This window comes from Mastigoproctus giganteus, chromosome 2, assembly GCF_048544385.1.
Source record: "Mastigoproctus giganteus isolate SK-2022 chromosome 2, ASM4854438v1, whole genome shotgun sequence".
NCBI lineage: Eukaryota > Metazoa > Arthropoda > Arachnida > Uropygi > Thelyphonidae > Mastigoproctus > Mastigoproctus giganteus.
In genome coordinates, this window is record NC_143576.1 from 66,892,788 (window position 1) to 66,908,022 (window position 15,235).

The 15,235-nt window shown below is 38.1% G+C and overlaps 1 protein-coding gene across 1 annotated transcript in view; it reads right to left on the minus strand.

Moving 5' to 3' along the window:
- Nucleotides 1-392: 392 nt before the first annotated feature.
- alien (COP9 signalosome complex subunit 2 alien) overlaps nt 393-15,235 on the minus strand; it is a 424,708-nt gene continuing 409,865 nt past the window's right edge. The window contains exon 13 of the mRNA XM_090368501.1: nt 393-1,277. Within this exon, the coding sequence (XP_090224627.1) occupies nt 1,133-1,277 (145 nt within the window). The 3' untranslated portion in view covers nt 393-1,132. The remainder of the gene's footprint in view (nt 1,278-15,235) is intronic.

The following is a 15,235-nucleotide window of genomic DNA, read 5'->3' on the forward strand; positions in this document are numbered from 1 at the left end:
GGCCATGGGAATGAACTGCTATTTCAATGAGAAACGGAGTGAGACTACAGTTTACAAAGCCTGCAATTCATTCTTATTACTTCCAGAGTATCCTACATATTCAGTAGCATATAATATAAATTCAAATTAGTTACTGATTACTCATTTGTTAACTAATTCAATAAATGATTTTCTTACACTGTGAAAATACCTGGAAAAAATGAAATGATGCACCACACAAACTATCATAAATAATTTTAATCTTTGTTTTTATTTTAATCTGTCCATAAATTTAGCTGATTCAACTTATGTTTTATCAATAACTGGATATTGATACTTCTAAAAGTAGTAAATTGTAATGAGCAAACTGGTTTTAGTAAAACTAGTCATTCAAATTTTGCTGGTCATGGATAAATCAATAACTATTAACTAGTAACAAAGTTCGGCAACATATTTGGAAAAACTTTGCATTAATAATTATGAAGCCATGGAATAAAATATTTTTCTTTTTTTTTCTTTTTTTCCCAGATACAGTAAAAAAAGTATAACTTTAGCAACAGGGCACAAATTAGAACTTTGTACTTGGGTTTGTTTGTATATCACACAGATGAAGTGTCTTAATTAACAAATAAAAAATATTAATAATATACTTTTGTTGAGTCAACACAGGAAAAGTATTCACAAATGTCTGAGGTCAAAAAAGGAACATGGAAAGATTATGGGGAGAGCAACCTTTACAACTTAGTAACTGTACTAGTGCCATACGTTCTGCTCTGCAAAGGACTAAACCTGTCAAAAGAAAGACTGCAGTGAAGTTCAAGTTCTCCAGCTCTTTTTTGTTGGCTGTGTGGTTAAGTTCTTGAGAGAAGCCTCTCAAGCAAGCAAGAGAAACGATGATAAATCTGCTTTGCAAGCGCGCACACACACTCTCTGGATACAGTGCTGTGACAAGCACGGTGTTTCTGAGTTAGAGTCAGATCACACTAAGTGACTCTTAGGTGGCCTTCCACCCAGCAGAATGTGTGTTCCATGTGGACGAGGGTTTGCCAGTAACAATCACAGAGCACTAGGGCTTCAGTCACGGGCAGGCACACTGCTTCCCTCAGTAATGAGATGAAGCTTTCCAGTTTTAGAGAACACTAACCAAGTCCTGCTATGCCATTTTATTAACAATTGTCTGATGTAAAGTGGACAACTGTGATGTCCACTTGTCTAGTGCATTATACCTTGCAGCCCCTTGGGTCTTTTTGTCCAGTTCTAAAACCTGGTTAACTTGGTCAATTCTTCCCTGAATGGTACTGTGGATGACAAGGCAGAATTTAAAGAGAGAGAGAAAGAAAAAAAAAAAAAAGACAAGTATTAATTTTCTTTTCCCTTTTTTCTGGAATTCAAATTAAATCTATAATAACAAAAATAAACTTTTGTATAGAATCACATTTACCATTTGCACTTATATAAATTGTTCAATCATATGCTAATTCAAGTTTTTATTTTTCATTTGAAATTACAACTAATAATTTTTTTTCAAAAATATTTCAACAAATTTGCACAATTAATATTAAATGATTTTTACATACTTTGATCAACTAACATTCATTCTATTTCCACAATCTATCATTTAGACATGCTATATCATTATTAAAAACATTACTATTCTATGCAGCTCACTGTTAAATGCACTTTTACATTTAACAGTGTAAACTCTAATTTAATTATGCCCTTAAGGGATTTGTTTTCTTCTTGGGGGTTATCCATAGAAATTAAATTTGACACCATTACACCATGATAAATAAATATCAAATAAAAACTAAGTATATATTTTACCAAGGTGCTGGGAAAGGAACTGCAACACTACTCTGTAAAATAAATGTATTTATTGTGATGTAATAGTGTTTATAAGTTTAATTTCTAGAAGAGCAAATTCTCTCATAAAAATGAGATAAGGAACTGATTCTATTTTATAATACATAAAATGTTTTTTTTTTTAGTATTATTATTTTCTGCATATTCAATAAAGAATACTGCATTTGCATACACAGTGATACTTTGATTTTACAACTAAAAAAAAAAAAAAAAACAGAAGAAATGACAATTCTCTTATAAAAAACAAGCAAATAAATAATAGTCTTGTTTAGTGGAATAAAATACACCTTTTAGAAATTTCTTCAATTACTGGAATAAAACTGGAATTCAAATTTTGCATTACGTACTTTTCCCTGAAAGGCAAGAAGAGTCTAGTTCCCTGAAAGCTTTCTATTTAATTTCTTTTTCTTTCTTCGTTTTCCCTAGCAGAGGCACATTACTGTGTTAAGTACTCAATCACAGGAAATTTTCTACTTTCTGCCATCAAAAGAATGATGTCAAGAACTTGGCATTAAAACCTTATTTTCTTTGCATCAATCTTTTTAGGGAGTAGAAAGCTCCTCATTATCAAGTATGCAATGCACATCATATTTGACAAATTTTGTTTTCTATGTTAGTTAAAATATCCTTGGTAATCCTATATTATTATTTTTTTAAAAATTAGGCTCATATCTGAGTTATTTATTTCATTATTAAATGGACCTTGCATACATTGTGACTGTGGGCAACATAAACAAATCAGAAGTCAGATCATCAGCCACTGATATGATATCATATTCATCAAACCGACACTACAAACATATTGCTAATGGAATGGTAACTTGCAAGATACAGTAACACAAAGTAAAATACTACAATAATTTTAAATAAAATGCTGTTGTTTAGCAGAAGTGTTTTCTACATTTTATCTGAAGAATTTTATATCGGTGCTTATAAAATCAGATGTTCACTATCAATGTCTACATTGGTAACTATAGACAGTCCACATTTATGATTCACAAATACGCTATATGACCAAATTCAGATGCCCTTCCATATTTTTTTTATTGTGCCTGAAGTTCTCGTGCATACATATTGGCTCACATGAAACAGTATAAATTTCTAGAGGAACATCTGTCAGTACATAAACTATGTTTGGAAAGCTGCACAGCCTAGGGTTCAATAATAGAGCATCTGCTATCGTAATTTTTATGAAATAGCCCAATATGACAATCCAATGTAAGAGAGCATTCAGAATGGTATCGTTCCAGATTTTTATGGACTCCAGATCAGTAGCAGAACATATTATAGAGTAAAGAACCTTGTCACACAATGTTTCATTCGCATGGACATGTTTGAGTGAGAGATTGTCTGGACAGTGCTTCTCTTGGAGAGTATCATCACAACTATGAAGTTTGCTGGAGACAGGCTATTGGTATGATGCTGTTTCAGCTGGTTTGAATTGGTCTGTTAGTGGTACACTAGGGCGTTCCTAGGGAATGTGGTACCTAGGTGCCAATTGAAATTTGGCACCCCCTTTAAAATTTTCTTCATATGTGTATGCAGGTTTCAGGTGCCCCTTGGACCCTCGGGACGGCCTGCCCCTGTACACTGGCTGTACAGAGGAAACAGTATCAGAATGATATTCAAAAAGTGAGGGTCATACACAGTTGATTGCGGACAGTGACAATGAAAAGTTTAAATGGCTGGCTCAGATCCTATACCTCAACTCCAATAAACACTTGTAGGACAAATGAATTAAAAGTGTTGGATTAGGCTGTGCCCAAAATGGCCTTCTACCAAACCAGCTCTGGCAACTTCTTTGCAAGAGGTAAGATGGAGAATTCTGGCTGACACCTATTTAAGTTGTAGAAAGTATGGCTGTGATGGCTAGGACTATTATACAGGACAAAGGTCTACTCTACACTTAGTGATCACTGAATTCCGACCACTCCATCTGTAGTGGACTATGCTACACAGATTGCAGTATAAAAAGCCCAACATGCTTTGTACACTAGACCAGTGGAAATTTCCATCTGGTCGTGTAAGTCAAAGTGATAAAGTAGCAGTTACAGGACAAAATAAAAATATCATAAGAATTTCAAAGGTTGTTTGTTGTTTGTTTGTTATTTGGTTTTTAGGAGCATTAGCAACTAAGGCCATATTGCTCCGGGGATATGCGGTTGTCATTCCCTGACCTTTCCGCATCCTCCTTTCCGCATATTTGGTGGTGACGGACTCGAACCCCGGTCTAATCAAATTTCAAAGGAGTACGATTGTGGGAGCTTGCACATTGTGTGATCATGGCCCATTGTGGTTAAGATGTATAAAGAATAGTGTCGAATAGATCAAACCACCTACCGCAACAGAACTCTAAAGTATTACCCAAGATGGATGTGTGATCATGGCCCATTGTGGTTAAGATTTCAAGATTGTAAATGATGCTAGAACTAGGGGACATAAATTCAAGTTATGGTGGGGGGGATGTTTAGATTGGACTGCAGGAAGTTTTATTTTAGCCAGCGAGTTATAAATTACTGGACTGACAATTAGGGGAAATTCAAAGGTCATCTGGATAGTACCTTCGGGTGAGGGAAACGCATAGGGTGATAGGTTTAATTTCCTTTTCTTTTATTAATTATTAGTTTTGTTTATCATTGTTTTATTTGGGGTTTTTTTTTTTTTTTTTTTTTTTTTTGGCTGGAGCAGCATAAGCCATAGGCTTTCTTGTACCATGAGGCCATTACTAATATATACAAAGAACAGTGTCAAATGGGTCAAACCACTTCCCCGCCAACAGAACTCTAAAGTATTACCCAAGGTGGATGTTTGTGGTGTATGGGTTCAACAGCAGGTCACCATGTGAGTTCACTGTGTGGTCAATGATTGCAATACAATAAGGGAAATGCAAGAACAATATCCTAAATGACAATGCACCACACACTCAGACATATGAGGTTCCACAGTAGATAACACAAGAGACACCCTCTCCTCATGACTGATCACTGTCAGTGAATTCTGTGGTGTCAGCAACATGCTGGTTAAACACTGAAGAACTGGAGGTCAGTGTGATGGTCAGATAAGTCCAAATACCTGGTGCAACACACTGACAGACACTGTGTGGTGCAAGCAACATGAGTGCATGGACCCATAGTGCATGGTGCCCACTAGGCAGGTGGAGGCGGCTGCTTAATATGGGGCATGTTTTGCTGGCAAGAACTAGGAACACAATGAAAATATCACCTATCTTGATTGGCCTTCAAATTTGCCTGACCTCAAATCAATTCAACACCTATGGGATGTTTTGGAATGGGAAGGGAGACATACTTCGGAGTCTGCTGACGAGGCTACTAGGAGACGGTCGTGTTCAAAGCCGCTAAGTGGATTTTTCTTATTTATTGATTTGAAATTATTGTTTTTCTAAAACTTTTGATTTAAATTTAGTAGTATAACATTATTTTGTGATTTTCTGATTAATTTGGTGTATTTATTCTTTACTCGGCCTTGTAATTGCATAAAAGTATCGGTAAGGGTATCCACATGTTTGCAACTCCGCTGAACGAGAAGTTCTTTAGCCATATTTAGCCGCTTGATTGAATATTTTTTACATCGAATTATTTCTGTAAGTAGCTTATAGACCTAGTAAGGATCGTTAGTTTATTCTGAATTGAGACAGCGAGATTTGAAAGTTAATTAATACTTAAGTGTCCGTAGAGTTACCGTTCGTAACTTGCCCGCCTTTGTGATACGAAAGTTATATACCATACTAGATAGCGTTAGTTGAACTTCGTTAGCAGTTAAATTGTACTTTTAAATAAATACATATAACGACTTAGATTACAAACGTAATATAATTAATTATATTTAACATAATTAATAACATAACATAATTAATTATAATTAATTAATAAATTAATAGAATCATGACTCAGACCATAACAGCAAAGCAAAAGGCTCAAGCTAATGGAAGTGCTGTGGCTCAGAGCAGAACTGAGGGGGGCAGCTGTCCTCTGACTCACAGCCTTATAAAATGCACTGTTTGCTTGATGTTTGCAGAGCAATCGGGTACGGGACATGATACTGCCATGGGGGATGTCTTTGTGTGTGCGCTATGCAAGGAGTGTATCGATATCAGGCAACAACTCAGCGTTCTTGTGGGCCTATATGAGAGCTTGAAGGACAGGGTGGATGCCCTCGAAGAAACTAAATTGAGGGGCCCATCAAGCTCTCAGCTGCCCACATCAACGCCAGAGCTTGCACTTGGGCGTCACGTGACACAGAGGCAACTCCCAGAGCAGAATGCTACAGTAGCTACTACTACTACTAGTTGGGGCAGAACTACTACTACAACTAGTAGTAGTTGTCTATTGTCAGGAAAACGGGGAACATGCTTTGTAAAAAAGATAGGTGGAACAGGACCAGGGTGTCTGCCAGGGGCAAAGGTTGATGACGTTGTAGAGCGAATATCATCTTTTAAGGGCACAAAAGGTGATATAGTTGTACACGTTGGCACTAATAATATTAAGAGTAGGAGACCGGCAGAATTACTTAACAAGTACAGGTCACTGTTGAACAAAAGCTGAGAATTAGGGTTGAATTTGAAAGTGTCTGCAATTCTGCCCAGACACGATAGGAGGGAGTATATGATGAGAGCCTTGTCGATCAATTCGGCCCTGGAAAGATTGTGCAAGGCTCAAGGGGTAGAATTTTTTTCAGCCTAGACTGTACTTGTTAACAGGAGAGATTGCTTCTACAGCGATGGGATACACTTAAATAGAAAGGGTGCAAGAATATTTGCTGATGCTATCGAGGCAGTGTTAGGTGGGTCAGAAAACTGCTAGCTTGGGGGAGACAAAGACCAATAGATTGACAGTAGCCACTGGCAGAGGTGAAAGAGATTCTTGCACTGCTTCTATTAGAATGAGCAGAAGCCTGAAAAACAAGATGCATGGTATTTCAGAGACTGCTGGGAGCCATTGCGGTACAAGTAAACACATGGGTTGTGTTAGGTTGGCTAAGAATAGAAACAGGTGCAGGTATACTTGCGTGTACACCAATGCTAGGAGTTTAGTAAATAAATTTGATGAATTTGAGGTATTGCTCGAAACATCAAAGGCAGATATTGTTGGGATATCAGAGACGTGGTGTCACACAGATACAAGGGATGCAGAACTGCAATTTGGGGAGTACAATGTCTACAGAAAGGATAGACAGGATAGGAAGGGGGGAGGGGTTATGCTATTAGTTAAGAAGCACATAAAAACCAAGGAAGTGAAGCCAGTCCACATCGCTGGACAGTGCAGTGTTGAGTCAGTTTGGTGTGACATAAGCATTGGCAGATCAAAATTGAGAGTAGGAGTGTGCTATAGGCCTAATGACTCTGATGAGTATAATAAGAAACTGTACAGGGAAATAGAGTGGGCCAGTAAATCAGAGAGTCTTATAATGGGAGATTTTAATTTCCCAGATATTGACTGGAATTTGGGGGCTGGTTACTCACAAACTAGCAGGGCTTTTGTGGATTTATTGGATGATTGTTTTCTACATCAGCATGTTCGGGAGGCAACTAGAGGGAGTACTCTTGATTTGATTATCAGCAGTGATTCTTCATGCATTAAGAATCTGCAGATAAACGAACCACTAGGTGGCAGTGATCACAGTGTGCTGAAGTGGGATTTACTCAAAGAGGTAACTACCATTAGGGGTAAAGGGAAGGGTTATTGCTTCCGTAAAGGCGACTACGATGGACTGAGACAGTATTTAAATTCTATACAGTGGGACCAACTGATGATGTTACCAACAGCAAATTCAAAATGGGAAGCATTCAAAGAACTTATCTTGGAAGCTACTAGGCTTTACATACCAACTAAGAAATATTGTTCAAGGTTTAGGCCAAAATGGATGTCAGATGAACTAATGAGGCATATGGCAGAGAAGAAAAATGCATGGGATACATATAAATTAATGCGTGACATGTCAGACTATGATAGATACAAGTTGATCTGTAACTAAGTTACAAAGGAGGTTAGGCAGGCAAAGGCAGATTACGAGAAATCCTTGGCAAGGGATGCAAAGAAAAACAGCAAAGAGTTCTTTACTTATGTAAACTCTAGAAGGAAGGGGATGAATCAGATTGGTCCACTTGATATTGATGGGTCAACTGTTGATGATCCTGCTCAGGTAGCTAACAAACTAAATGAATATTTTGCATCTACATTCACACATGAGTTATTCAGCGAGGGGAATGTCAGAGGTGTATTCAACTCTAGCAGTAAGCTACAGAATCTTGAAATAACTGGGAGTAAAGTGGAGGAGAGACTGTTGAAGATAAACACAAGAAAGGCACCCGGGGTGGATGGGATCTATCCAGTTATATTAAAGGAGGCAGCAAAGGAAGTAAGCAAACCCTTAGCCATAATTATGAGAGCTTCCTTGGACTCAGGGGAGGTACCCATAGACTGGAAATGTGCAAATGTGACCCCAATTCACAAATGAGGATCAAAGGCTGACACAAGTAATTATAGACCTGTGAGCTCAACTTCTGTTCCAGGAAAATTAATGGAGGTACTGGTTAAAGAAGCACTGCAGGATCATTTAGACTTCAGTTATAGCTCAGACACAGCATGGTTTTGTTAAGGGGAAGTCTTGCCTGACCAATTTGATTGGATACTATGATGCAGTCACAAAAGAACTGGATGCAGGGAATAACTTTGATATTATATACTTGGATCTTAGAAAGGCGTTTGATACTGTTGCACATGGAAGACTGCTACACAAATTGGAGCAGTGTGACATTGGAGGCAAATTGCTGCTATGGATAAAGGGGTGGTTGAGGGGGAGAAGACAGAGAGTGGTAATCAATGGACACTGCTCATCGTGGACTAATGTTATTAGTGGAGTCCCTCAGGGCTCAGTGTTGGGTCCATTATTGTTTTCTGTATTTATAAATGATATTGATGATGGTATATCAAGCTTAATGTCCAAGTTTGCAGACGATACAAAGGTTGGCAGGGTTGCCAAGGACACTATGCTGCTGCAACAGGATCTGGAAAGGTTGAGCAGATGGGCTGAGAGGTGGCAAATGAAGTTTAACATTGACAAATGTAAAGTACTACACCTGTGGTACTACACTGACAGTGGTGGAGAATGAAAGGGACTTGGGGGGTGGTTGTGCAGGCAGATATGAAGGTCTCTGAGCAGTGCAGACGGACTACAAGAGTAGCTCATGGAGTATTGTCAATGATATACAGGAATTTTTCCTGCAGGGATAAGGAGGTGATTATTCCGTTGTATAAGGCAATGGTCAGGCCACACCTAGAGTACTGTATACAGGTCTGGAGGCCTCATTTCAAGAAGGATGTAGAGCTGCTGGAACGAGTACAGAGAAGGGCAACAAGATTAGTGAATTTAGCATTAGCATTAGTAGAGGCATTTGATGCAAGAAAGCAAGCTTATGCAGCATCAGCCAAAAAAAAAAAAAAAAAAAAAAAACCCCACTTCCACTTCACCCCTCTGTTCGTTCAAAATACCTGTCCAGGTGAGCCTTAAACTTATTTAGGCTATCAACCTCCACCACAAGGGATGGCAGTCTGTTCCACCAACCAACCTCCCGCTGGCTAAAGGCAAATTTCCGCACGTCTATCCTACATCTGTCTTTCCTCAATTTGAATTTATGCCCTCTCAGGTGATTTTTCTGAGCTAGAGGAAGAATCCCATCAGCATTGAGCATGCTTAAACCATTCAAGGCTTTATACACCTCTATCAGATCACCTCGTTGGTGCCTAGTCTCCAGACACTGTAATTTGCAAAACTTAAGCCTTTCTTCGTAAGAGCACCCCTTTGTTTCATTCACTAATCTTGTTGCCCTTCTCTGTACTCGTTCCAGCAGCTCTACATCCTTCTTGAAATGAGGCCTCCAGACCTGTATACAGTACTCTAGGTGTGGCCTGACCATTGCCTTATACAATGGAATAATCACCTCCTTATCCCTGCTGGAAAAATTCCTGTATATCATTGACAATACTCCATGAGCTACTCTTGCAGCCCGTCTGCACTGCTCAGAGAACTTCATATCTGCCTGCACAATCACCCCCAAGTCCCTTTCATTCTCTACCACTGTCAGTGTAGTACCACAGAGTTGATACGTTGCTCTGGGGTTGCTGTTTCCCATGTGTAGTACTTTACATTTGTCAATGTTAAACTTCATTTGCCACCTCTCAGCCCATCTGCTCAACCTTTCCAGATCCTGTTGCAGCAGCATAGTGTCAGTAGTGTCCTTGACAACCCTGCCAACCTTTGTATCATCTGCAAACTTGGACATTAAGCTTGATATACCATCATCAATATCATTTATAAATACAGAAAACAACAATGGACCCAACACTGAGCCCTGCGGGACTCCACTAATAACATCAGTCCACGATGAGCAGTGTCCATTGATTACCACTCTGTCTTCTCCCCCTCAACCACCCCTTTATCCATAGCAGCAATTTGCGGAATAGCAATAGCAGAATGGAACAAAGGGGTGCTCTCACGAAGAAAGGCTTAAGTTTTGCAAATTACAGTGTCTGGATACTAGGTACCAGCGAGGTGATCTGATAGAGGTGTATAAAGCCTTGAATGGTTTAAGCATGCTCAATGCTGATGGGATTCTTCCTCTAGCTCAGAAAAATCACCTGAGAGGGCATAAATTCAAATTGAGGAAAGACAGATGTAGGATAGACGTGTGGAAATTTTCCTTTAGCCAGCGGGTGGTTGGTTGGTGGAACAGACTTCCATCCCTTGTAGTGGATGGTTGATAGCCTAAATAAGTTTAAGGCTCAGCTGGACAGGTATTTTGAATGAACAGAGGGGTGAAGTGGAAGTGGGTTTTTTTTTTTTTTTTTTGGCTGATGCTGCATAAGCTTGCTTTCTTGCATCAAATGCCTCTACTAATGCTAATGCTAAGTGCTAATATGGAGATGCAACTGCCATCTATTCAAACATGCAATGAGACTGTGGAAAGCCTTGCTAGCAAGGTAGTAGATGTCTGAATACCTCCACAGATCCCTATGGAGGTATTCAGACATCTACTGGAGTAAATGCTTAGACGAATAATGGCTGTATCTGTGCAAACAGTTGTCCAACATGGTATTAGGTGGTTGGTCACAATTTAGTGAACACTGAGTGTATATTATGTTTTTGAATTAAAGGTCCTTTTTGCACCTGAACACAGATGTGTGTCTGTTTGCCTTAATACTTTTGGTCATAAAGCACACAAGCTCAACAAATGTCAAAAGCTTCAGGAGACTTTACCAGACTTGGTAAATACAAATTTTTCATTAGTTTAAAAAGCAGTTGAGATGACTTGAGAAGTAAGGCCATTTGATATCAAATTACAGATGTGACACGTTTGAAAAATAGTTGTTCATGCGTAATTCAGGTGATGAAACTGCTCATTATACAACACACAAACAGGACATTGCCAAATAATGTAATAAAACTTCCTAACAGAACATAGGAAATGAATGAAAGTAACAGTTATCTTGAAAACCACATAATAGAGGAACTGCAATGAGACTTATAGCCAGAATTAAAATGGTGGGATGCATATCAATTATTAGATGATACAGAATCCTATGGTTAACGTAAACTAGTCTGTAATTAAGACTATGAGAAGTCTCTGACAAAGAAAGCAAAAAAAAAAATAATAATAATACACATAGCAGAGATTTCTTTACTTATATTAACAGTAGAAGGAAGGGGTGTTGAATCACATTGGTCCTCTTCATGTCAGTAATTTAAATGTTAAAGGCATTTTGAACCACGAGGAATTTGTTAGGGAAAGCCTGAAGTTTATCAAACTCCAATGGGGAGATAAATGATTTTGCAATAACTGAAAGCAAAGTGGAAAAAAAATTTAAACTTAACATAAAAAGGCACCTGTGGTGAATGGGATCTATCCAAATGTATTAAGGGAAGAAGCAAAAGATGCAAGGAACTTTTAGCCATCATTATGAGAGTATAATTGTATTCAGGGCAGTTCTTATGGGTTGGAGATGTGCAGATATATTCCCAATTCACAAAAAGGAATGAAAATGTGACATGGGTAATTACAGACCAGTTAACTAATGTACAAGTTAGTGCATTTGCATCATTTCTGTACATATCCAACTACATAAGTAGTTACAAATTAGCATCATTAAGTATATCTCGTATTGTGAATACCTCCATGAGTTGCCATGATATTGCACTAACTCGAATAAGTAACGCTTCACCATATACGGACCATAAGTATCAGCCCAGTTAACATAACTTCTGTTGCAGGGCAAATGAGGTCACTGGTTAAAGATGTAATGTGGGACCATCTAGAGATACTATGATGCAGTAACAAAGGAACTGGATGTAAAAAATAATTTTAATATCATACACTTGGATTTCATGAAAGCTTTTGATACTGTTGCACATAAAAGACTGCTGTAAAAATTGTAGCAATGTGGCATTAAGGATAAATTACTGCTCTGAATAAAGGGATGGTTAAGTGGGCAAAGACAGTGATTATTAATAGATAATGCTCTTCATGGACTAATATTATTAGTGGAGTTCCTCGTGGTTCACTGCTGGGCCCATTGTTCACTGCGGGGCACAATTTTCTATATTTATTAATGATACTGATGAAGATATATCAGGCTTAATGTCTAAGTTTGCAGATGACAAAAAGGTTGGCAGGTTGGTTAATGGCAGTAATCAGGGTAAGATACTGCAACAAGATCTACACAAATTGGGTTGATGAGGTGAGAAATGACAGTTGAAGTTGCCATGCAGTTTTGTCAATAATATACTGGAACTTTGCTAGTAGGGATAATAATTAGGTGATTATCCCATTGAACATGGCAATGGTTAGGCTGCATCTTGAATACTGCATATAGGTCTGGAGCATCATTTTAGGAATGATGTAGATCTGCTGGCACAGGTGCAGAGATGGCAATAAAAGGGTGATCCTGCTAAGAAAGGCTTCAGCTCTGCAAATTGCAGCATTGGCACCTGTGAGGTGATCCGATTGAGGTTTTTAAGGCTTTGAATGGACTGAGGCAAGCTGAATGCAGATGGCATTCTTACGCTAGGGCAGACCCTCCCCCCCCCCCACACACCAGTGGGCACAATTTCAAATTCAAGAAGGATAGTTGTAGGATAGATGTGAGAAGATTTGCCCCTCAGCCAGGGAACTGATTGTTGGAACAAACTTCCATCTGTTGCTGTGGAAGTGAGTAGTTTGAATAAATTCAAGGAAAAACTAGAGAAATTATTGTTGCAGATAGACATGTGATGTGAGAAGGGTTTTTTTTTTTTTTTCAATTTATAACAGAAACTATCAGTTAATCATTAAGCTAAGACATTCCAATGAAATTTATGCAAATCAGTTAATACTAGAAGAATTTGGTCTAATAAATGAAGAAACAAAATAGGTACATATACTGAACCTATTATGTGGGCAGCAATGGCAGTGACTTGTCAATGTTGTGCTAAAACAGGATATGTGAATTGGATGGCAGTCATCCAATCTGTGATTTAATCTGTGTAGACTAACAAGATTAAGAACACAAACATAGAATTTGTTTTACATAGGCGATAAAGTTTTCTACTCTAGAAACTATTTTTCAAAGTCCTTGGAAGGAGTGCACCTCACAGGCTCTTGAACTCTTTAACTTGGTATCTACCAACTTAGAGAATTACTTTCACCATATTCAATTCTGTACTTGAATTAATGGAAATACTGTTGTTAAAAAAAACAATTAACGAGCTGCTTTATCTATAAACAGTGACAAGGAGCATTATTTTAGGAGCATTACCAACTAAGGCCATATTGCTCCGGGGATATGCGGTGGCCATTCTTGACTTTTCCGCATCTTCCATATTTGGTGGTCACGGGCTCGAACCCCAGTCTAATCAAGAAGTGTGTGCTACGCATTGTTGCTCCTGCCCATCTACGGGGCACCCAATAGTGACAAGTAAGTATATCCAGATGCAAAATGATTGTAATGATTTTTCCATTAATTATTTTAAAAAAAAAATTAGAAAAGTTATGGGTAAAGAGAAATCAAGGAAGGTCCAATAAAGGTGCAAGTGAGACTGCGAAGAACTAAATAATTTGCACAAAGACATGGATTACAACACGCTGTGTATGAGACATTCAACAAGAAATAAAAGTGAGGATCAATCAAGGACAAGCACAGTTACAGTCAGAGTGAATTTTGAAGGGGAAGGGTGGCCTAATTTAGGCTCCAGACATACCAATCCTGTTGTTACACCAAGAAACCTAATCAAGTGTTTAGAAATAATTAATTTTTTACTAGGGGGATGCGCTTGCTTCTTTTGATAAAATAGAATAAAATACTTACAGAAGCTTTTGACTCTGTGTGTCTCTTCCTCAGCTATGAATACACAATTACGTTACTATATCTATATAATATCAGTGTAGATACACCATAGAACTCTTAAAAACTATGATCGTAGTGTGAAAGGCATCATTTCATCTGTATCTCATATTGTGTGGCGCCTCCGTAGCTAGGTGGGAAGGAGCAGCAGTGCGTAGCACACACTTCTTGATTAGACCGGGGTTCGAGCCCGTCACCACCAAATATGGAGGATGCGGAAAGGTCAGGGAATGACTACTGCATATCCCAGAGCAATATGGCCTTAGTTGCTAATGCTTCTAAAAACCAAACAACAATCTCATATTGTGCTCATCCTTCATAATGAGTTACCATGTATTACACTATCTCAAATAAGTAACGCCTAACTAATAGAGAAGACTGTCATTTATTCTCAGTGGGCACCATCACCCAGACAGCACCATTTCAAAGCTAGTTGGCTTTTCATCGGTGGGTGCCTTTCACACTACGATCGTAGTTTTTCTTTAAGAGTTGTCTATGGTGTATCTACACCAATATTATATAGATATAGAATTTTAAACTCTTAAAATATTATGCCTTGTTGTATTTAGTTTATTTAAATAAATACATATGGAAATCAAGAATGGTACCACGTGGTCATGTTAGATAAACATAGCGTGTGACCACGTTTAAACAGAATTTTGTTTTACCACAGTAAAAGAAGCTTCTGTTACGTATTACCATATAACCCGCATCTCTCTTCCCATTGGCTAAATTAATATCATTAGGAGGAAAATTATTTTAACGTATAGAAAGATATTACATATAGTGAGGATCTTCACCGTGTATTTTACTTATGAGCAACAATTTGAGGATTTCTGGGTCAGCCTCACTATTGAGGCTTGTTTCATATTAAGAACTCTGTGGCTTAAATCAGTATGTTTAACTATTAAGTAATAGATAACCAAAAATAATGTGCTATATAAGTATCTATATTTATAAAACTGAAATGAGAGAGAGGGGAGCCACAAAGTTCCTCTACA